The sequence below is a fragment of the Typha angustifolia genome, chromosome 2 (genome assembly GCF_048772165.1).
Source record: "Typha angustifolia cultivar Huaian chromosome 2, ASM4877216v1, whole genome shotgun sequence".
Classification (NCBI taxonomy): Eukaryota; Viridiplantae; Streptophyta; class Magnoliopsida; order Poales; family Typhaceae; genus Typha; species Typha angustifolia.
This window is the reverse complement of record NC_133240.1, coordinates 2,417,385-2,442,311: the sequence shown is the minus strand read 5'-3', so window position 1 is coordinate 2,442,311 and position 24,927 is coordinate 2,417,385. Positions and strand designations below refer to the sequence as shown.

Genomic DNA, 24,927 nt, shown 5'->3' with positions numbered 1-24,927 from the left:
TAATTTGATTGCACTCCATAATATATATTGGAGGCTAACCATCTTAACCCGACCAAATAATTAAACAATGTCCAATCAACCAATTAAATCACTTAAGTCATATTAGCTAAAAAAATAGACTAATACTGAAATAGAAAACACCCTAAGATAAGTGACTTGACCCAACGATGATAAAGATAAGATGCAAAGTGTTTCCATTAACTTTCGCTTCTTCTTTTTCTTTTGTTTCCTAGTAAGATCCGACAAACTTGGTATTTAGCTATTATTAAATTATATGAATAGTTTTAAAACTATGCATTTTATTAGATAGTATTCAAAATATTGTATTAATTTGAGGTATTCTGGCAATATCTAATCTAGTTTTTATACTTTTGTTGTGGGCTATAAAAAACATATCATAATCTAATAATGTTGTAATTATCCATTTTTTTTAGTTATTAAAGATTTTTTATAATTCTAGAAACATATTTGAAAACCTTTCAATATTTAAAATGAGAATCGAAGTTTATTTAAAGAACCTCAAAAAGCTATATAAATATACGACGCATATTTGATCCTCTCATATGTGAGGAGGGTTTTGGGCAAATTACTTACATATTTGTGAAAAAGTAAAATAATTTTTTTTAAATAACACCCAATATTTTCATCATTTTCTAGTAAAACACTACTTTTAAGAATTTTATGATTCAGTTCATTCTTTTTCTCTATAATTATATAATACCTTATGGTTTCTTTGACTATCATTAACCCTGATCTATTTTTTATAATACTTTACTAATTAAATTACTAAGACACTCTTGGAAAAATTCTAACCTAAACCCACACTAACGGAACTATGTTTAAGCCATATCTATCCTAGCTTAGACTACCTAATCCTATCTCGGCAAGAGTTAATTTAGGTATTTTAAAAATCATACTAAAAATGGTTGGTCTAAGTCAACTACAGATATTATATTAACATTATAAAAAAAAAAGAGGGTTCGGATTACAAAACTCCTAAAGATGTGTTAATTGAAAAATAATAATAAAAATAAGGGGTGCCATTTAAAATAATTCAAAATAAAATAAGAACAACCAGAGCTAAAACCCTAGGAAATATTTGGAGGTTGAAGAGATACCAACTACTAAGAGTTGTTGAATCTTTGCTATATGATATGTATAGAACCTTTCCTCCCTTCAAAATAAAAGTTGAAGGAGAACATGCCTAAATGTATGACTTCCCTACTCTATGGTGTTATCAAAAACACTAACTCTTGGACAATTTCAGTTCAATGTATCAAGCTACCAATCCATCTTTGGCCAACTAATATCTGGATTCAGCTGTAATATGAAAGAAGTAAATGAAGGCTTTAGGACCACTCCTTATTGTTAATCTATAATAGGAGATCTAATCACTATATTAGAATATATATATATATATATATATATATATATATATATATATTAGGAGTGGGATTAGGACCACTCACACTGTAGGTCAATTAATCACTAGGATGTAGTTACTTGTATAAATAGGATGTGAGTGGGTAGTTGCATCTTAATATAAAGACTTGATAACAACTTAGTTAACTTATTTCCAAAATATAATGCTCATGATGCTCTACTTCTTTTTTGTTAATCAACACATAATTTGGAAAGTAAACAAGACAAGCTTTGAGCATTAAATTTAGAAAAAATTATAGATAACACTCTATATTTGGCTATATTATAAATAAAAATCTTCCGTTCGCTGAAAAAAGATACTAAGCCCACTCAGTGTAAGGTAAAATTATTACTGTTTAATCTGAAAGGTTATATTAGAGTAAAATATCAATTGAAGTAGAAAAAAAATATATATGTTCCACTTTTTATTACAGGTGTTTGTTAACTTAACTCATGGGCTGTCTTAACATTTTTGTTACTAAAGTAGAGGCTCTTTTTATATGTAACTTTTCCCTTAAATTTATGGTTTCATCTTCCATTTCAAATGGCCCAATCCTGGACCTATCCCATATACTAGTCATAATGGGCTAATAACCTTTCCATTTTATAATGTGATATACTTCATGAACATACATGACTGATAAAAAATAAAAGCAACAGATAATAATTGCAAGCAGAAAAACTATGTTCAGAACTAAAAGTCTAAACTATATATATGTTTTGATTCACATGGAAACAAACATTTTGGAGTTCAGGACCACTCCAAGTGCATGTTTTCAAATTTTATTTAGTTTGTAATACATGAGATGATTGGAGCTAAGAGGACTACATTGCAGTTTAGGACAACTCTTAGTGTCCTAATCAATGATTGGGAATAGAATAAGAACAAGGAATTGCCAACCTTAGTATATCAATCTATCATTAGCTATGTACTGCCTGGAATTAGTTGGATATGGAAGGAGTGTATTGGAATTTAGGACCACTTTTTATGCATACTTTATTTCATATTCTTAAATAATATGATATCCTACGCTAGGAACAACACACAAAAAAAGAGAAAAAGAATAGATATAGGTTGGCCAATATAATGCTAATAATGCATTCATATTTCTCACTAATTAATTAAACAACATTTAAGATAATTTTTTTGTGTAATTTGAGAGAGTGTTTGATAGCTAGAAATGATATTAGTAAAATAACTCTTTTCTTTCTAAGAAGAAAAAGATTAGTAAGAAGTATTTATGCAACAATAGAAAGTGATCAGCTATGTATAGATAGCTTTGCCATGTACATTTTAATCAACGAACATTCTGTCAATTAAAAGGTTTAGTTTTGGAAGTAAATTATCTCTTCTTTTGTACTTTTGTCAATAAGAGCAGTGGACTTTTCAAACATTAATGGAAGGTTCATATCCATCCCCCCTAATCTGATAATTATTTTGTCTTTCTATTCAATGTAATTAGTGCCATCTTGATAACAAATTTTGCTATTGGGACCAATCATAAAAGAATGAGAAATAGGTGGAAAGAAAATAAACATAATAATAGCCAATCTTAAAAAACTATAATTACCCACAATATATTACAAATTTATTTATTCATTCTAAAATTCTCAAGTAATATATTAACAAACATTCAAAGAGAGCTCAAATACATATAATACTGTAGGCTTCTCATTTAAATCTAAGTTACAATTACAATTAAGCTTTACTCAACTTGGTATATGGTTAGAGCAATAGAGAAAGAGGATGCAATCCAACTCAAATCTTTCTCCAGGTACAAAAGAGGTCATTGCCTACCAAAGTAAGCAACCCAATCCAACTACTCTATTATATTAATCTTAAATATCAAATACATAATTCAAAAGAGAAATCAAATTATTGCAATGATGCGTGGAATTTCTACATAGATTGCTTGACTCCATCAAATTTTGACCAATGTCTATTGTGGTCTTATAATATAATATCTTAAGCCCTTCTTTCTTCAACGCAGATAACGAAATATAGATCAAATCTTAGAAAAAAATATTATAGATCAAATAGCACAGGCACATCTCTGCCTTTTCTTTTCTCATGTTGTTTTACAACCTTCTTCTATCATTTCCACTTTTTAACTTGGCCGTCGTATATTATCTTCTTAAGTCCTTCTCCTACCACTCTTCATCTCCTCCACCTTCTGCCTTCGCAACCATGGTGTTGTTGCTACTGTCGTTTTCGTCGTCACTGACCTCCTCAACATTGCCCTCCTTCCTTCGTTAATCCACTCCCATTTTCTTAATCCACCTCCTCTCGTCGTTGTAGCATCTCTCCTCCTATGCCTAGTCGATGGAGCTGTCATTACCATTGCCCTCACCCTTTTGCAACCACTTCGACCACAACAACCTCAATTACGCTCGATGGTTTTTTTATTTTGTTTTTTTTATAATTTTTTTTGCTTCATCTTTCCTATGTAGGAAGTTATTGTTTGCTTCAATGTTGATCCAGATTTGTGAAGATCGCGACGAAGCTAATAGAAGTCTCTTTCATTCATGACATGTTTGTAGTTGCTTACTTTTCTTCGACCATATAGTTTGATACAATACGTTAATAGTTGTACTATTGATATTTCATCAAGTTGTGAGACTTGTTTAAATTATTTTCTCATACTTTTTTGTATATTAAGTTTGTAATCCGGTGATAACAACTCGTTGATTGTAATCTTATGATTTAAAATGAATGATAATCCTATAATTTTTCTCTAAAAAAATAGAAAGAAGCTAATATTAGCAATTCAAAACTGGATCATTTATATATATATAAATATTTATATTATGGAAAGCCCGTAGGCATACAATTTCATTAATTCCAAATAAATTTTACAAACTTAATATACAAATGAACAGAGAGACAGATTCACACAACCTCACTACAAACAGCCCCAAACAAAAATAAACATCAAACCTAAAGGGCATACAAGATTTAAAAATAAACATCACCCAAATAAAACACACAAGCCCAAACGACCAGCTGACTATAGCTTCATTATAATTATTTCAGATCTTTAACTACTATAACCCGGTCACTGCCAAAGCCGCCTCCGATGTCTTATAACTCCTCTCGTAGGAAACAAAGTAGCTACAAAAAATCTCATTGCCACCCATTGCCCCCATTAGCGGTACTACCAAGAGGTGAGATCCGAGAGGAGAGCACTCCTTGTGCCGCTGGGCCTCAAGGTGAGTCAATCACCTTTACTGAAGAGCAATCGAGGAGAAACCCTAACATTAAATATACCATCGGCTAGGCCGGGGAAATAGCCAGCAGCTGCGAAAGATTTAAAAAAAAATAATAAAAAAAATCAAAATCGATAAGAGTTCCTGAAACGAACCATTTTACAAATTCCACCCCGGAAGACGAAAATATATACAATTTTTCTTTTAAACCCTTTTCATTTGGTCAGATTGTTTTGTTTTCCATCCTGGGATGGGATCCCTTCTAATTAATCGAAATCTACGATCACGACTTCCCCTTGCCGTCCGATCCCTCTCCAACGGTTGACATTACCGATCTCACCCTCTCCCTCATGATCCCTCTTATCTCCCCCATCGACGGCCGCAGACTCGGCTGCGGCCCAACGCATCTCGCCGCCACCGCTGCCATCTCTGCCACCTCGCCGGCGTCGAACTCCCCTCCCAATTTTAGATCCACCACCTCCCCCACCCCTTTCCCCATCTCCGCCAACCTCGGCGCCATCTCCGCCGTCAGATACTTCCCCTCCTCCGATCCGACGGCCGGCAGCCCTGTGATTGTTTCCAGTACCAGGACGCCGAAGCTGTACACGTCGCTGTTCTTGGACACCACCCCGGTCCGGAGGTAGTGCGGATCGGCGTATCCCGGCGAGCCGATGGCCGAGCCGGCGGCGGAGCGGCTCACGGCGGCGGAGAAGCCGACCCGCGCCGAGCCGAAGTCGCAGAGCTTGACACTGAGACGGTCGTCGAGGAGGACGTTGGCGGCGGTGAGGTCGCCGTGGACGATTGGGACCTCGCCGCTCGAGTTGTGGAGGTACTCGACCGCGCCCGCCACCTCGTACAAGATCCGCATCCGTGCCGGCCAAGTCAGTGGTGCGCCGCCGCCGTGGAGCTTCTGGTGGAGGTTACCGCCCGGTACGTACTCTAATACCAAAACCCCGTCTTCTTCTGTCAAGGAAACCATCGAATCGTGTAAGAGAGGTTAGGGTTTTGCGGGGGTAATCTCACCGCGGCTGGGACTGGAGGTTATAATCTTACCACGGGAGTCGCAGAAGCCGAGGAGGGAGACGATGTGCGGGTGGCGGAGGCGGCGGAGGAGGTCGAGCTCGAGGCGGAAGCAGCGGTGGAGGCGCTCGCCACCGCCGCTCCGGTGAACTTTAACGGCAGCTAGCGAGGAGGAGGAGGAGGGGTCTTCGAGGCTTGCAAGGTAGACGATGCTAAACCCTCCCTGGCCGACCACGGGGGCGGTGAAGTTACCGGTGAGTGACTCGATCTCGTTCCATCCATACCGGCGGATCCCACCGCTATCCGACTTGGCCGGCTCCTCCTCTGCCTCCGCTGCCGGCGTCGCCTCCACGTCCCTGCGGCGAGAGCGGCACAGGCGGAGGTGCGTTAAGTTGTAGCTGAGGAGGAGCGTGAGCAACAGGATCGAGACGAGGGCGGCGAAGGAGACGCCGAGAGCGATAAGGAGATGCATCTTTTCTATTTTTTAAATTTTTTTATTCCCTTCGCTCGCTGGAGAGGTAGAAGGGCAGCAGTGTTGGGGGGAGTTATAGGGTTTAATTGGAAAGTATAAGGTTTGGATTTGTCGGAATTAATAAAATAATTTAGGGGAAGGCATAATGACGAGGGAACTCAAATTAATAGATGTCGTGGGGAAGGGGACGGGGACGGGGACCGGTAAAGAGGGCGACATTGGATTGATCAAACTTCGTTTGTACACGTATACCCAAGAAATACTTGTGCTCATTTTTCTTTTCACATATATACCTTCCAAAATCTTCATTTTTGTTACCCTTTTAAGGCTAACCTATCGGTTCAAATATTCAAATTTTGATCATTTAATAGTAGAAAAGTCTGCCATTATTTATCTTCATCGGGTTGGTGTATATAGATATATAGCTATGGTTGTACATATCTAAGTCAGCGGAGGTCGTGGCAGGACCGTTGGACTTCAATCCTTTAGCCTGGCCAAAGTTGAATTGTATGCTAATCTTTATTTGCCAGTTGAACTTTGTGTCTTTTTCTTATTTATTATAGAGATTTTTATAAATTACACCCCATATTTTATTTATTTTTTATTCAAACTTCGTCTTTATGGATTTTGTAAGTCAACCTCTTATTTTTTTTCCTATAATTCTCACTAACACTTTGGGTTAATTTAGATGATAGTAAAAAAACTATTTTATTATAATATAGAAAATAATTTATAAATAACATAAATTATCTTTGTATTCTTTATCTCATTTTCTGATCCAAAAAACGAAGAAGAAGAAGAAAAGGGAGGAGAAAGAGGAGCGAGAGGGAGGAAATGAGAAAAGGTGGTGGTGGTGGTGGTGACAGCCACGACAAGGTGAAGGAAGTAAGTGAGGAAATTGGTTAAGGGATATAAAAAATAAAAAGGAATGGTGGAATTTGTTTAGTAACTTAGTCAACGATAATTAGTCAAAATAACATTATAGTGTTAAAATGAGAATTATAGAGAAAAATGAGGATCAGTTACAAAATACTTAAAAACAGAGTGTGAATCACAAAACAAATAAAATATAAGGTATGATTTGTAAAAATCCCTTTATTATAATATGTGTTGGCGGGCTTATTTAAAAAGTTGTTCGAAATATCCCTTCTATTTTATTGTTAAGTACTATGCTTATATTTTCGAGTTATTAGGGCTTACTATTTACCTTTATTATGCTATTTGTTGTGGACAAATTTGGTGGGTTATTAGGGCTTAGTACTTACCTTTATTATGCTATTTGTTGTAGACAAATTTGGTGGGTTTGTAAACTGTTTGATGTTTGAATGAAACAGTGCCATGGGATTTCTCCTTTTAAAAAAAAATAGCAGGAGATAGCAACCCATTTTTATTTTCCTTGTGTACATAGCTCCTGACTAAGGATATTTTTATATTTTCACTGTTAAATGGTTCAAAATTCAGATTATAATTGTTAAAACAATATTCATAGAAATAATTCAGTTAATAAATGCATATAAATGACTAATATACTCTCTTTTTTCTCTTTAAAGTTGGATACTATACTGGTATTATGATATATATATTTCTAAAAGGGCTCAACAATTTTTGTGGCAATTATGATATTAACAAAGCACTCAATGCAATTAGGTAAATATTCCTAAAGAGTAATTGGAACAGAATCCATGCAACAATGCTGGAAGGAAGAGTTTTAAAGGGTGTATATGTAAAATATAGAATGCACAAGCGTGGTACAGGCTAAAGAGAAACTTGAGAGGGGTATTTATGTAAAATAAAGAAGGGCAATTTTGATGGATGGCGACGTAGGTGAAATATTAATGCGAGGAGGAGTAGTTCACATGGAAGCCTCAGTTTGCCATTTATAATGACTTAATTGCTTTAAATTTTTTGTAGATGCTTAGCATCTCACCGGTCAACGCAGACTGTCGTTTTCTTTTTAAATAAACTAGGTAAATTGTATTACCCCAAAAATGAGAAATAGAAAAGCTATCCGGGGTAATTTGTAGTAAAAAGTCTTTCAGTTTTCTAAATGATAGAAATAAGCCTCTCCTTTATTAAATTACAATTTTGGATATTTTTTTTACTGATTTAGCCCTAACAAATTCTAAGAAGATTGTCGTATTTTAAAAACGTCATACATCACCTATGTAATTTATACATATCGATTATGCAAAATGTGCGTTCTAATTTTTTTTTTAAATGCGTATAAGATTAAAAAAAATCAAGCATCACTTATGTAATTTATATGCATCGCCTATACAAAAGGTATGCTCTAATTTTATCGCCTATACAAAATGTACGCTATAATTTTAATGATGTACGTATCGAGATTTCAAAAAAAAAAAAATCACGCATCACCACCTATGTAATTTGTAGCATCGCCAATGTAAAAAAAGTACACTCTAATGTGCGCATCGAGATTAAAAGAGTAAATTAGTCTAAATCAATAAAAAATGCCTACATTTGCAATTCAATAAATGGGGGAGGGGGCCTATATATACTAATTAGAAAATTAAAAGGCTTTTTGCTGTAAATTACCGCTAACCTTATACAAAAATCCTAGGTGATCTATCTTAAAAACTATCCTAGATGGCTTAACTAATTTATTGGTTGGTTAGCTTCTATGAAATAATGAGTAAAAAAAGTTTATGTCAAGGACATGTGTCAAATTCTTTAAGGGGGTTCTTTTCTCTCTACGCTCGAAAATTAAATTCCAACTGAAGTAGGTCTAGCACTTGCTCTCTCTTATCATCTATGATCCCTCAATATGGATCCTGATTATACCTCATTTGAAATAAGATAAAATAGATAGAATTTAACTACAATATTGATGACCGAGAAAGAGGCCAAGAAGTATGAATCCCATGAAGAGTAGTAATAGAGATAAATTTTTCTCAAAACTTACTATATATATACTAAAGGTGTAGGATCCTCAAAACGGGCCAGTCAATGCCAGCCAAAAGGGCACCTAAGAACTACGGGGTTTCTATTTGGAGCAGCTCCTTGAGAAGATCAAGAAGTTTTTCTATTCTTCGAATCTAGAGAGATAGGAGAGTGGCACCGAAGAGGAGGTTGGTATCTTATCCCTCCCCACCCTTGGCGGAAGAAGAGAGAACACAAATTAAATGGCACTAACACCGGTCTCTTTTAAGAGTTGATAGATGAGATGTTTCTTTAATTGTAAACCTAATCGAAATTCCATCTTAATTAAGCCTCGTTGGTCGACGATAACAATGGAAATATTATGCATGTGTAAAAAAAATTACTTTTATCTTAATTATTATGGTTTAAAAGTTTAATAATAATATCGAGACATAATAATAGATCATATATCATGAATCTATGTACTAAGCACTATTTTTTCTTTTTTGTTCAACTGCAACAATCTTAATATCTAAAATATTTGCAGAGGAAAACAAGTGAAGAAAGAAACTTCTGTGCCTTAAGTTTTAACATAATGAAAGCTTTTGTTTTCTTTTTCAAAGAAAAAGAAAGACCATGTCATATTAAGTTTCTGAAAAGAATTGATGACGTCTTGGTTTGGGAATTGGATACTAGAAATTTTGATTCCTTCCTGACACCCATACCAACTCCTTCAACCTTATCTATGTGAATCATGCCCAATGAGAAGAGTAATAAATGACTTTGATGGACCTCCCTTTTGAATGCTGAAAATTGATACCAAACACTTATTAGATCTGAACAACTCGATGTAAGTCTAAAAGTCGTAAGCAAAAGGCATGCATGCGTCCCTACCACTCTTCATTTGGTGAGGGTGGAAGACACTACGAATATATAAAATGCCCTAATGCTAACTTGGCCTTTAAAAAAAAATTAAAAAGAAAAAAACTACTTTTAATCAACTACTAAGTTGAATCTAATTGAGTGTAGTTATTCAAGTTTAGTCTGCTAAAATCTTTGGTCAACTCAGACGAACTGGAAGACATGTTTAGTTCGATTTAAACTAGAATTTTAGAAGAAAATTTTTGGTTGAAATTTGAGGTGTACTCGGTGACAAATTAATACACTTTTGAAAGAGCAGTGAGAATTAATTATGAATAGATTGATTTAACTTAATTTATAATTTTTGGACACTACTATAGAGTGTAATGATTTGAAATAAGTTGGCCAATGAGACTGTGTTTAGATGGTTAAAATAAGCTTGTAGATTTGTTGTTCTTGTTTTAAAATTTATCTCCAAAGCTTATGATATTACCATAGAAAAGAAAAATGATAGAACCTTATTCATTATAATAACAAAATGTAAGATACTACCACTCACATCAACTACCCATCTAATAGTGATGTGATAGTAAACAAGTTGTTAACATTAATTAGTCAAAATAAGACCAGATTTATATTAAGATCTTGGTGTACATCACAATCCATATAAGATATATTTTGAGAGGTTTGATGCTACATGAGAAACTAATTAGGATATGGATGGAAAGAGATATTGCCAAAGAGTTGTTGGACTGGAGATGTCACGCTTGCTCACATCAATCACGAGTATAATGATTGATTAAAAAAGGGGAAAGAGATTGAAGTCTTTTCCTAAGATTGTTTAAGTGAACAGTTGGAGTCTAATAGAAGTTGACATTCCAACCTACGTAGAGCATGCATGCCCTCCTTTAGTCTTTTCTCTTTGACCAATCCTGTCTCAAACTTTTCTTTTTTAATTAAAATTATAGTTGTCATTAAAATATTGATAAAAAAAAATACTAGGGTTAATATATTTTATCATCGTATATTTATGCCTAGAATTACTTTACTCTTTGTACTTTAAATAATCTTAAACTAATCTTATGACTAAAGTAAGATCGTTAATTTTTTTATTAATTAAATTTTAACATAACGACGTCAAAATGATCAAAATACACCATCAAAATATGCAGGTTTATGCGATAATACAACTAAATGACTAAAATCGCTGTGATACTTGGTTAAATTTAATAGAAAAACTAACAGTTCTACTTTAGTCATAAGTATAGGGACTGAGATTTTTTAAAGTACGAGGGGTAAAATAATTTTAGGCTTAAGTACATGATGGTAAAATGTATTTAACCTAAAATACTAATATTAGAAATGCCAACAAGTTACATGTTTATATATGTAAGTTTAAGAGAAACAAATGCTAATCTCGCTATCAATTTATACATGTAAATTGCTGAACTTATTAACGATTTGTTTAAAATTTTTAACATGAAATATTTATAGAATAAAAAAAGTCTTGCCTTAGATTTTAGTTTTAAATTTTTTATTGTCACACATAAAAAGTTGAACATAAGAAAGTCTTACCTACATGTTTATATATGTAGGTTTTCTTTTATTGTCACACATAAAATAGAAAGAAATACTTATATATGAGGAGAAAGATATTTTTTTCCATAAAAAATAAAAAATAAAGGGAATTCAGCCCTCCATTCAATTTTTCAAATTTTTTGGGTGCTATCCGTTAATTTGGATGGAAAAGTTAATGGTCTTACTTTAGTCGTAAGTAAAGGGACTAGTTTGAGACATTTTAAAATACATAATGGTAAATTGATTTTGAGAGGGCAAAATATATTTAACTTTCTTTTAATCTATTTTGTAATTTAAATTTTAGATTTCTAATATTTATAAATCACTCCCTCTTTTATGCAAAACAGAGAATAGAGAGACGAATAATTTAAAGTCTTCCTAGTGAGGGCAATAAGTGTATAATTTTTCTGAAATTTTCAACTTAATTTTCGATATTTTCTTTTGAAACAAAGTGCTAAAGTTTTCTTTTTTTTTTTAATTTTATTTTGAGAAAAAAAACAAAGGGCTAAAGTTTGAACTCTTATTTTATGTTACCAAGTAATTGCTCATCTAGATTAAAAATTCTGGAATCAATAATGCACGCACAAACAAAAATGAAAGAAGAAAGTTCCAGACCACTGCACTCAGCACTAAATTCTCTACGCCATCCATAATAAATTCCTGCACCCGAATAGTACAACCATACAGAACTCATTCCTACTTCTCCATCGCTAAGATCCCCTGTACCTAATAAATTCATCTCATCCCATCTCGAGTTTCTGGCTATCTTTAGTCTTCCTCTAATTTTATCTACACCCATAATTTGTTTTCATGAGTCAGTGACTTATATGAAAATTTTAAATCTTTTAAAAAATTTATTAAGCCTCATAGAAAACTTTTTATATAACGACCTATTAAAAAGAAATTCCCTACTACTTACATTTTATTTAAGGATTTAAAATTTCTATATAATTCATTGATTTGGGAGGACTAATTTAGTCAAAAACTCTCCCTTTTCCTCGTAGGACCATTCCTTTCCTTATCCCTCCAGACTACCATTTCTGGAGGATAGATTCTGTGATCTTGGTATCTAATTTACAGCCATCTACTTAACTGCAAAAGAGAAGAAAAAAGAAGAACTACTGACACAAGACAAAAAGTTTGATTTTCGTCACCCTCTGTTGCTGATTCCTTTTAGTAGTTGTGGGATTCAGAATGTTGGAATTGGTTCGATACTGTGTAATAATTTGTTCTTTTGTTCAGTATTTGATGGCCGCAAAGTTCGAGGCATCCTATTTTGTAGCAATTATTTAAAGAATAGACAGATCAAAAAATTCGTGATTCTTCACAGAGTGGCCAGAACAAAGGTGAGACGGAAAGATCCGATGCCATCCAGAATACTAAAGCAATCTTTGGAACTTTCTGTGACAATTACATAAAGTTTTCCCATCGAGAGAGTAAAAATGATCATATAGTCAAACTTGCATATAATATACAAAAATTTCTTTTCACTATATAACGAAATCCATAATAGAGTTTATCCTCCGGTCGCTCTTATTTTGTATGATCTTGAGAATCTTGAAACCAATCTTGCAGTTTGAGTTCCTGTTCTGATTTAAATTTATCATAATTCCCTATCATGGACAACACATCAGGACTGTAAAAAATTTCAGCAACTGTGGCAGATTCCTCAAGATGACCATCCAATAAATGGCTTGATAGAGGCAGCTCATCACCTTCTGCATCTGTGGGAGTTGAAATAGTGCATGAACCCATCACTGATGTTTGTGGAGGAATACAAGGCATTAAATGCTTGCTTTTATCGCCTTTCGGTACTTCGTCAGGTCGAGACCATCTGACGCCAGCTGCTCTTTGCTTAGTTGAGTTAAGCACAGATGATAAATAACCACGGCTGCTTCCTCCACCCTGCCGACTATTTCCAGTGCTAGAATTGAAAGCATCCTGGGTACTGGAGCTGCTTCTACCTACTTGAAAGCCCCAACTGGGGTTCCTGATCAACCTGAACCAATTAGCCAATAGTAAAATATGAAACTTTCCAGCCGGAACCAGTTAACAGATTAAAAGTGACCATTATTGATGATATGAGCTTGCAGTGCAGTATTTGCTATGGCAAAAACATAGTGTGATAGTGCCAATTCAGATTTCAAAAATTGACAGTCCATTTCTGCCGACAAAAAATTTGCAAGAAAATCATGCAACTCAAGTTAAGCTAAATTTCTTTTTCTTTTTTACGAAGACTTTTGTGTTGTTGATGCATGTCTGTTCTTAAGCATTCTATTAATGTTTATTTGTGATATCGAAGTTCCCTATATTATAAAGGAAAAGAAAAGTTTGTCAAGATAAAAACACAGAAGCTGCACTACAATGAGGTCACACTCATCTTCAATTTCAAGGTCATAAAATCAAGATCTAGATACTTAACAAGCAACCTAACTGGTCAAACAAAAGAACACTAAGGTAATCTGCAATTGAGTGTATCTTTAACTTTATCGAATCAATTTACGTAAATTAAGTCTTAATACACTTACACATGAAAAAGGGCTCCACTTTTAGAATTGTAATTGCATATAGTGTGAGCCCAACCATATGGTTCCTGTCTTATTGAATATAGGACCTTGTCGGTCACATCTAATTGTCTATAATCTATATTTTTCTTTTACTGCTTCCAACCTTCCACTAAAGAAGGGTGTAAGCTAAATTAATACTGCATGTTACATTGCTTATATAGGACAAAACCAAAGTACATATTAGGTGAAAAATTGCCTCACCTTAGCACCTAAGCAAGCATCAAGAGTATCCACTTTGACAGTACTGGTGCAACCCAAACAGAAATAAAGCTTAAGATGCAAAACAACTAACAGATAAAGTTTACAACAAAGACAGGAAGTCAAATCTCTACCTACTTATGGGCCTGCGAAAATCAATGTAAGCTCACCTTTTCTTAACCTAAACAGGAAATATGACCACAAAACAAGTGTGAATAATACATAGAAACAATAAGGAAGTTTAAATGAAACTTCCTCTGTAATAAGTTGGGTTCCAGCGCAATGATACGGAGCTAGCATGCATTCTTATTAGATAACTGAATTATATTTTGATGGCAACAAAAAGAATATTCAATTATAGACCCAAAAATTCTTAGATGGAAGAATCAAGTCTTACCACGAAGTGATACACTAATACTTATCTAAGTGCCTAGCTATCTCTCTCAGTACCAACATCAGAAATATCTTGTATTTATTTCTAGCCAAAAGCTCATAAAAGGAAGTCACTAAACAAATAACCTATTGCATTCTAGCCTCCTATAGTTTTTCTTTTCTCTAGGTTGTCCATAGTTCAGCAATACTTTTTGGTTTTCCACTGAAGAGAAGTCAGATTGTTCCAACATTTTCCAGTCTTTTAGCAATTTTGCAGATGGGAGAAAGATGGCTCACCCTCTCATTATCACAAAATACACATTCGACACTGGTCCTAAAATTCGTTTTTTTTTAAGGTTGTTTTTTTGTCAACACATTATTATAAACCAACCATAACGAAACTCTAATTTCAAGGAATTATGAGCTTCCAAAGAAAAGGATAAAATAGAGAAAGTGAACTTCGAAAGAAAAGAATTCTTGTAGAACATTTTAGTCTGAAGCAAGTGGCCTTCATTTTCATAAATTACATGAGGAAAACTTTTCCCATGTCTCATTTGGAGTCTTTCAAAGCCTTCACCATCGTTTGGTTAACAAAGGATGTATTCATGCCAGTTAAATCTATTATTCCCATTCCCCCAAACTCTTTTCCTTTACAAATTTGTTACGAGCTACTTAAGGCATAACGTCTTCTATCATTTCTCTTTGCCTTACCAAAACCCTCACTTATCATCTAATCAAATCTCTTGCATACCCACTTTGGCATACGGAAGGACAAATAATATAGAGGTATAGCTGTAAGCATAGTGTTGACAATTGGAATCGTTCTTCCAAACGATAATAACTTGTGTTCGTTCTTTTTCCAACTTTTCAATAAATGGATGCAGTCCTTCCTCAAATATACTACCACTTAAAGGCAAACCAAGATATTTATTAACAGGTAAATATTCCTTCAAACTTCTGCCCTTTTCTGCCACCTTCCAAATAAACCAATGTAATTTTCTTAGTACTCAACCCAAAGGCTCCCTTAAGGCAATGTGAAAGCCACTTCAAAATGAATGCCTCTTTAGAATCATCATTACAAAATAATAAGGTGTCATCTGCATGTTGTAAGTTTAACACCTCATTATTCACCAATCAGATCATCAAACCAGTTATCATTTCCTATATTTTATTCATTCCATCTATTGCCAGAAACCAGAACAAATGGAGGAGCTAGAGGATGATCCTCTAGTATTTAATCTTATTCAGCATGTGAAACCTTCCCTATTTTTCCATAAACTATTCCTAGAATCTAACCTGTAGTCATCTCCATCCTCATTCACTCCCTCCATTTGGGACAAAAACTTATAATTTAGTAATGTCCTCCATATAATCCTATTTAATATGCTTTATCTTTTAACAACACTCCCTTCTCCTTTATTTAACATTACATACCCACTTATGAAAGCTTACTACACTATCCGAGATGAATTTGTTTTTTATAGAAGCAGACTAACACCCATTAATTAACATATCCATCACTTCAACATATTAACAAACAATTCCTATTTACTTTATGAATGCAAATTCAACAGATTAAATAGGCCTGAACTCCACCACTCTCTCAGCTACTTTATTATATGGAATCTAACATATCGTAACATAATCCACATATATGTGTCCTACTTCCTTTACAATCCATTCTTTCACAATAAAAGATAAAAAAATAATTGAGTACTTCTAGGGTACTTCTTGGATACTTTTAGGAGTTCAAAGATAAGTCAAATTAGGGATTCTTGTTAGGTCGGGAAGGTTCACGTTGTAATAAAACTTCGCCTTAATTTCATTCTATTGGGCATGATCTGAATTTGAAAGAGACTTATAATAGGATCTTAGGCTGCACTCAACTTATGATTAATAGATCAGCTTACTCCAGTTTGCTGTTGATACTACTGCCTAGCAATTTCTTATGTTAGATATGTGCTTAGGCATATAATATCACACATTATGACAAAAGTAAAATATAATACAAGCAAACACGAATCTACTTTTGCAGAGCCTTGTACATAACTGTGTCTGAAAATATGTATATATACAGTAGACATCCTAGACATATGATATCCTTGTTTTTCATGATTTACTCTAATGGCGTATCCAAACCATATCCTATATAGTATTCATCGAGGATTTCCTTGCAGTTCGCATGGTGTGTGTCAAGGTTCGAAAATTTGAGATTGGGATCAGCCTTCTAGAAACAATACGTATCGGCCGTATTGGTTGCTTGAATCGGATCAGTCTTTTTTTAATTATGATACTATTTAAAAATATAAAAAAATTTAGTAAATTTAGTAAATATGATAAAAAAAGAAAAAGAATGAAAAACTATGGTGTAGTGAAAATTAAAAAGAAGAAGAGATTAGAGAAAAAGCGAATAGAAGAAAATTAAACAAAAGAAAGAAAAACTTTGGTTAGTGAAAATTAAAAAGAAGAAAAGATTAGAGAAAGAGCAAACAGAAGAAAATCAAACAAAAGAAAGAAAAGCTTTGGTGTAGTAAAAAAGAAGAAAAGAGAAGAAAAAGAGAGAGTAGAAGAAATAAAAAAACTAAGAGAGAATAAAGAAACAAAATTAAAAAATTATATATCAGAGTTCGCCAGTTCATCGGAGCTAGATCTCTCCGTAAGAGAAATAATGGCTATATGGTAAAGAGAAAGAGAGAAAAAAAAAGTGAAAGAGAGAAAAAGAGAAAAAAGAGTGAAAAGAAAGAGAGAAATAGAAAGAGAGAGTTTGGACTAGGCCTAGATCGGCTGATCCTACTAACGATGGTGTGTGCCACCCAACAACTCATCCAACACATATTATGGCACATACCATGCCAACTTGCCATGTTGGCACTAATAAAATGCCCAAAGGTAGGGGGCAAGTGGAATATAGAGAGCAAGATAGATAGTGAGAGAAAGGATGACGGAGAGAGTGGGATGGAGACAGAACTTATTGACAGAGAAGAGACAAATAATCAAATTTAACTTAGATCTTTATGGATCTAACTTGATAAGAGTGATCTACTAGGATACTTATCCTAGGCATATTATATCTTTATATATAGAACATATTAGAATTAGTGAACTTTTGTACTTTCATTTTCTTAATTGAGGAATTCTATATTAGCTTTTTGTATGATAGTTTATATAAGGAGATCGTTAGTTAATTTATTTAAAGAACTACCATTCATAATAAAGAACTAGTATTACGTAGTATATTACTAACCAAGATGTAAGATAAACAAGCAATTCAATCCATAAATCAAAAGAAATTGCCTATTGTAGCATGATTTTTTAGAAACCTTCTAGTTCCGATAAGAAAAAAGTAGGCTCCTTCAATTTGGCTTCTGTTGATAGGAATCTTGGAAGTATCCAAGAAGAATCTAAGAAATATACCAGAAGTATCCACAATATTAAATTTAATTTAAAAAATTTGGAATATTTTAAGGAAGTATCCAATGAGTATCGTATTTGATACACTATCAGATGCGGATACGGCAAGAGTATTCCTTGATGGCTATGGTCCTACATACAATGGTGTAAATGAGTTGAGCTTGATCGAACCTGTTTTGACCAAGCTCGGCTTGAAACTAAGTTCAAGCACTAAATTTCTGCTCAGGCTTGACTTGAAAAGCATTCAAGTTGACCCCAATTTGAGCTCAATTCAAGCTTGAGCTTTAAATGAGCCTAATTCAAGCTCAAGCACTAAAGAAGCTCAATTTAGTCCAATTCGACCCTAATTCAATCCTTAATCAAGCCGGTTGGCTCAAGCTTGATTTAAGCTTGAATTGAATAAGGTTTGATTAGGATGGGTAGAAACTAATTAAATCAATCCTAAAAGGATAAGAGATGATATGAACCAATAGATTAAGATCTAATGGTCCCAAACTATGTATAATATAAAAATCAATTAGAGCATGATTGAGCTGATCCTAAGTGAGCTAGCTTGGGATCAAGCTAGGCTTGAAATTAATTTCAATCCTATTTTACCATTAATGCTCAGTCCATTTAATTGCAAACGGAGCTAAGCTCGAGCTACTCGATTATTTTGACAGCCCTACGTATAAAGCCTTGAGCAATTAAAACTTTCTGCTGATGTTTACCCCTCCCGTCCTAGTGATAGCTTTGACACTTCTTGTTGGAGCTCCTCCTAATCTAGCTGTCTTCTTCATCGCTTTGTTACTGCTGTATTTTGCAGAGGTTGGATATCTAGGACCATTCTAATAATTACAAATTTACTTTAGGAGGTTATTCTTCACCTGAATCAATCTCTTATTTCTTGCAAGTTGCACTAAAACAATTGATACCCAATCTTGCCATACTTGAAAGAGATGATACTAGTCTGAAATGAAGCTTCCCAAACCTTCTTTGATGCAACCAAAAACAAGTTTTTACATAGTGTTTGACAAATTCCTTCAAAATTTCAACTTATAAACCTTTCCCTCCCTTTGAAACATCATTCTATGATAAACCACAAAAAATTAGGCAATAGATCATCTAATAGAGTATAGAGCTGGAATTAGATTAGGTTTATGGTTAGAGAGTTAGAGATAGGGTAAAGGTTAGGATTTGGGAAAGGCTCAGGTTGCAAGAGGGATGATGAGAAGCCCATCTCTTTGGAAAGGAATGAAAAAATAATTGTAATTTTCTTTTTTTTATATTTGAAAATATTTAAATTATTCTGAACATAATTATTAGAACCGGACGAGATCTTGACCCGGTTAGTGGTCAAGTCACTAGTTCAACTAGTAGTCGGACTGCTAGAATTATTTAAAATATATAAATAATATATTTACAGTTCTAAATAATTCAAAAAAATAAAAAAAAAATATAAAAGCAATATACAAATTGTATATTTTCATTATTTAGTCATTTCTGTTTAGGCTTAAATCAATCAAATTATATAACTTGTACAAAATCATATCTTAATTAACTATTATTTTTTTTAAAGAAAATTATTTTAAAATTACCCTTAGGATAAATAATAGAATAATAGTATTAAGGAACACTAGGTAATTTAAAAAAATATGAGCAGCTCAGTTTGTTCATAGAAACCTGTCGAGTTGTTTGATTCATAGGTTGAATCACCGGGTCAACCGATTTTTACAGGGTCAATTGGCATTTCCGGCCAATAAAAAAACCGAATTAGCTTGGTGATTGGTTAATTGGTCCAACCACCCGGTTTAGTCTGATTATGATAACTATAGTTCTAAGCCCTACTCTTAAGTTCTAAACATATGAATAATCAACTTAGAATAAATTGGATAAGGTGGCATCAACACAACCATAATATATGTGTACCGTGGCTAATACTTGACTCATGTCTAGTTATTTCTTATGGATTTTATATTTCTCAAATAAGTCAATATGATAAAAACAAGAGAATATATGTGCATTTATATAATGAGGTAATGCAAATTATCTCCTATAATAGCATGAAATCTAGACATGCCAATTGGGTTTTAGGAAGGTTGCGGAACCAATAAATATATTGTTAATGCAACAGAATATATGGGTGTAAACGAGTCGAGCCTGAGTAAGCCGACTTCGGCTCAGGCTCGGATCAAAATTACTTTCGAGCCTTATATTCTGCTCAGGCTAGGCTCAGCTCAAGCTCGAGTTGAGCCTTGATTAGAGGATGAGGAGGCAGTGGCCACGTGGGCGGTGATTGCGTGGACGGCTGCTTGCTGAAGGAGGAGTAGGAGACGGATGGAGGAGGCAACGACATGTCGATGGAGGAGGACGGAAGAGATGGTTAATGAAGGAGGAGGAGGACGGAGGAGCGAACGAAGAAGAGGAGGCTGACGCCTAGTTTAACGCTGATAGAGGAGGTCGCCGAAAGACACCGGAGGAGATGGTCGATGGAGGAGGAGGAAGCTGAAGGAGAGGAGGTGGCGGCGAGATGGAGGCCGACGGAGAGGAGGCCAGATGGGTGAGGGTGGGTCGGTCGCATAGGGTGAGGCTATGGGGGGTAGTCTAGTGGATGAGGGTGGGGAGGGTGACGATGATGAGTGAGGGTGATGGGTGAGGTTGAGGGTGAGGGTGAGGGTGAGGGTGATGAGTCAGGCTATCTAGCTGTGCTTGAGCGTGAGTGAGGGTGATGAATCCAGCTATTTAGCCATGCCTGAGCAAGCCAACTCCATCTCAGGCTCGACTCGATATTAATTTTAAGTCAGTTTCAATGGCTCGGGCTCAGCTCAACTCTGATCGAGCCGAGTTGAGCCTGAGCCAAGCCCGAGCGGTTGAGTGAGGGTGATGGGTGAGGGTGAGGGTGAGGGTGATGAGTCAGGCTATCTAGTCGTGCCTAAGTGTGGGTGAGGGTGATGAGTCAAGCTATCTAGCTGTGCCTGAGCAAGCCGGCTCCAGCTCAGGCTCGACTCGATATTAATTTCGAGTCAGTTTCAATGGCTCGGGCTCGGCTCAGCTCTGACCGAGCCGAGCCGAGCCGAGCCCAAGTCAAGCTTGACACCCCTAACAGAATAGAACTTTCCAGAGGGTCCTAATAATCAGGTGGTGCACATTATTTCCTTCTTCAACTTCCAAAGTGACAGCAAAATCCACAAGCTACTCTAACATTATGTGAGACATTCATATGCAAAGTGGATACAGAACTGCCTTCCGACCATGCAACAAATAGAAGCAGGCTTGAGGCAATGCATACCAAACTGGATTAGCCAATGCATGGGATCCAAATGGCCTAAATAATATCTGATGACTCTGATCCATTCCATATCAGGTGAACCTAGACTGATCTAGGTTTGCTGAACACTTCAGCTTAGAGACTTAACTGATGTTCTTTTTGTGGACAGATGAATAACAAATTGACAAGGATATAGGAACAAAACTTGGGAAGGTCAAGAATCATTACAACAAGCTAACACATATATAATAATTTGTCAAATAATTGAGATAACATTAGTTGATTTGATTAAGTACTGGACATCTTTTTCTTCAATAGCATCCAATCTAGATCTTGACTGTTTAATTAGGTGTCAGAAATGTCTGGGCAATAGCTGCATTGATGATACAAGAAGATTAAGCTATTCAAAGAAAGCTAAACTTATTGAACAATCATATGGCAATTTTCAGAAAGTTACTGACATACCCTCTCTTTGGTTGGGATGTCGACATGATTAGTAGAGATTTATGAATGTCTTTTAACATGTCATCAGCAATAGGAAATCCATTTTCTGCCATTGACCTCACCACAGAAATAGAATCCTCAATGTCTTCAATATCCAAGGTTACTTCATGAATCTTTTGCGCAACCTTATCCTACAAGGAAAGGATTAAATTTGTCTTATTTAAGAAAACATGTGTCACAAGGTAAATAAAGAAGCAGAGGTAGTTACTAGAAAAACATACAGAAATTCACACAAAGTGACAGGATGACTATGTTTTGAGTTCTTAAGGCTCAAACTAGATACCGTATAGCTAGTTTCTGTCTAACTAGGTAATAGAGACAAAATTCTGGTCCGTAAAACCAACCCTGGATGGAAAATTTTAGCTCGAGGCAATGTCATCGTTCAATATGATGGACAGCAATAAACTCTGTACTTTTAAGACTTAGACAGGAAATAAGACTTTTCCATATAATAATTCATCAAGTTCTGTATATGAATGTCAAATCTGTAATCTAGTATTAAACCATAAAGGATTTCCATAGCCTAGAAATTGTCATAGATGCAAATGGATTCATGCTTAACAAAGGGAAGCCTATGATAGAACAAAAATATGACCTAAATTGTGTTGTGCGATTAGCAGATTACCTATCTTAGGCAATATCCTGTATAGATTTAAGTTATGTAATGAAACTGAGCCAATGGGCTTTTTGTCAAAGAAAAAAAAAAACTCATATTCTAAATAATGTAGTGGCGCGTATGTAAAATGAACATTTTAAAGAACACAAATAAAATATAACTGGAATTTAGGCACTCACACCCTATTCAATAATTCAATAAAGCAGTAAAACTCCAATTTTATTCAAACTACCATCACTTCTATAAAGTGACTTCTTTGATTTTATCAGTTCCTCTCGTCTCCAACTTGTTAAGCTTATTGGGCCTTGAAACATCCTGCTTAATGCTCTCTACCTTTGAAGAAAACTTAGTCTCCTTCAGCTTCGAGCCTTTTATGAACAAAAAAAATCAACAAGCTCTGTTGCAATTGTTTCAAGTCTTCAATCACCAAATCATTAATGATGCTTAATTTTACGATTACAAAAATACCTTGGCGTTGAGGAGGTGAGGCATGGAACCTCGAGCATGTTCTTGGACGAAGAAAAGACCCACCGAGGGCTCGTTGGCGAGATACTTTATCATCTCATCCACTCCTTCCTTCACTTCTCCCACCCGAAAAAAAAAAAAATCCACCACAAATAAAAGCAAGAAAAAGAGAAAGGAAATCAGCAAGACTAAAAGGAAAGAATCGAGGAAATAGGTGGGATTCGGACCGTGCAAGAAGCCGTCGACGGTGGAGATCGCTTGCATCTTGGCGGAGGAAGACAGGCGGTCATCACGGATGTTGGTGGGAGAGGAGACGCGGCTGGGAAAGAAGCATCCAAGGATAAAGAAAGCTGACGGTGTGCTGGGATGAGCTCAGGACCGGTAGGTAAAACCGTAAGAGGAGAGAAAGGAACAAATAGCGTGGGAAATTATAGGAACTTTTTCTCTTTTTTTTTCTTTTCCTGTAGTGATTTGCTCCAAAAACACAATTAAATTTTGATTTTCCCTTACTTATCATTTTTTTTAATTCATTTTTTTAACTCTACTCTTGTTATTAAGTAGCCAAGAGAGAAACTTGCTTTGTATTTAGTACAATTTATTTACTTTTTCAATTCCATCACTTTGGTGAAGAAGCCGACAACAGTAAATGAATTTCGAAAATAGAAACAAAAATTAAGTATTTAATAATTATGTAAATTGTAAATATTTGAGTGTTCAGTAAGCTAAGACTTCCTTAATAGTATTGCGAAACTAAAAATACAAGGAATAACTGTGAATTTTATAATAAAATTAGATAACTTGTAAACATATGCAAATGTGAATTATATTAAAAAAACTGTGAAATACAAATATTTAATAACTATGAAATTTATGATAAAACTACGAAACAGAAAATAAAAATATTAAAAAATTATAAAATTTATAACAAAATAGTGAAACATAATTTTTTATTTTATTTTCTAAACTTTTACCAATATTTCTACTGCTAGACACACTTATAAATGAAAATATAGAGAAAACCTTACAAGAAAAAAAAACCAAAATAAGCAAGTAAAAATAAACATTATGTATAGTTTTTATGCCGATCACCATATTTTTTTAAACTTTATTATTGTAATTGTATGGACAGAATCGCTAATTTTCAGTAGCTTCTTACTGTAGATAGTTTGGAAAACCCGTTTAATAAATTTAAAAAATATACCTAATTTATAGAAAAATTGTAATAATAATAATAATAATAATAATAATAATAATAATAATAATAATAATATAGAGGTTTTACATAATTATTATTAAAATCTTTTGACCTTTTTAATAAAATATCATAATTGCAATTGGGTTCTTTCTAATAGCTAAAATGGTGTGTTGTAATTCCCTTTGGTTGGGTGGTCCACTTGTGTAACTACTTCAGTTTTTATACCACCATCTCTTCCTCAGTAACCAAGCAAAAAGACGTCAGTACCTAAAGCACACAATTAGCCTCTTTCTAACATAAAGCTCAAATCTAAGCACTTTATAAAATCCCAATATCTCTTTCCCTTTTTTCTTTCTTGCCAAACAACCACTTATTAAGCATACAAGAGAAAATCTACCCCCTTTCTCTTTTGATTACAACATAGATTAGAAACCTTAACTTACATACTTTTACCATAGGAACAAGACAACAGTGCCTCAAGGGAAAAGGAAAATACAAATATGCCTTTGTCATTATATTTTTCAATCACACATATTTTAAGTTTAAACACTTAATCCCCTTGTGGTCTAGAGCCTACATATTTTAAGTTTAAGTACTTAATTCCCTTGTGGTCTAAAGCAAATTGCAATCATTAATAAACCGTCAAAACAAGGATATGAAAAAACTTAACTACCCACATAAAAATACAATTTGATTTGATGATAGGAGGGATAGTTAGCTCAGTTTGCAACTTGCTTATAGCAGAAGAAAATTAGCACCACTATTGATAAAAGTAGTTTGATCATTTGTAACAATAATTTTGAATGAAAATTTTAACATTATCTGAATAAATCCTTAAGTTTAAAATACAGAAATGTTTAAGTTGAAATTGGGCCGAGGGTAAACCATATAACTTGCCGCTGAAATAAAGAA

At 34.4% G+C, this 24,927-nt stretch overlaps 2 protein-coding genes across 4 annotated transcripts; both read right to left on the bottom strand.

Moving 5' to 3' along the window:
* Positions 1-4,242: 4,242 nt before the first annotated feature.
* Positions 4,243-6,300, bottom strand: LOC140771266 (salt tolerance receptor-like cytoplasmic kinase 1). Its single transcript, XM_073112741.1, has 2 exons — positions 5,683-6,300; positions 4,243-5,592 (listed from the first exon to the last, which is right to left on the bottom strand). The coding sequence occupies exons 1-2, from the start codon at positions 6,119-6,121 to the stop codon at positions 4,913-4,915; spliced, it is 1,119 nt and encodes a 372-aa protein (XP_072968842.1). The 5' UTR covers positions 6,122-6,300; the 3' UTR covers positions 4,243-4,912.
* A 6,505-nt stretch (positions 6,301-12,805) lies between these two features.
* On the bottom strand, positions 12,806-23,236 carry LOC140776069 (uncharacterized). 3 transcript variants are annotated; one of them, XM_073119639.1, is made up of 4 exons: positions 23,048-23,236; positions 22,824-22,931; positions 21,701-21,870; positions 12,806-13,430 (listed from the first exon to the last, which is right to left on the bottom strand). In XM_073119639.1, the coding sequence occupies exons 1-4, from the start codon at positions 23,108-23,110 to the stop codon at positions 12,974-12,976; spliced, it is 798 nt and encodes a 265-aa protein (XP_072975740.1). In that variant the 5' UTR covers positions 23,111-23,236; the 3' UTR covers positions 12,806-12,973. The 3 variants fall into 3 exon arrangements, with proteins under 3 accessions (XP_072975740.1, XP_072975732.1, XP_072975747.1); XM_073119631.1 differs by having other exon boundaries at positions 12,806-13,439; positions 23,048-23,226; XM_073119646.1 differs by having other exon boundaries at positions 12,806-13,439; positions 22,824-22,936; positions 23,048-23,221.
* Between the last annotated feature and the right edge of the window lie 1,691 nt (positions 23,237-24,927).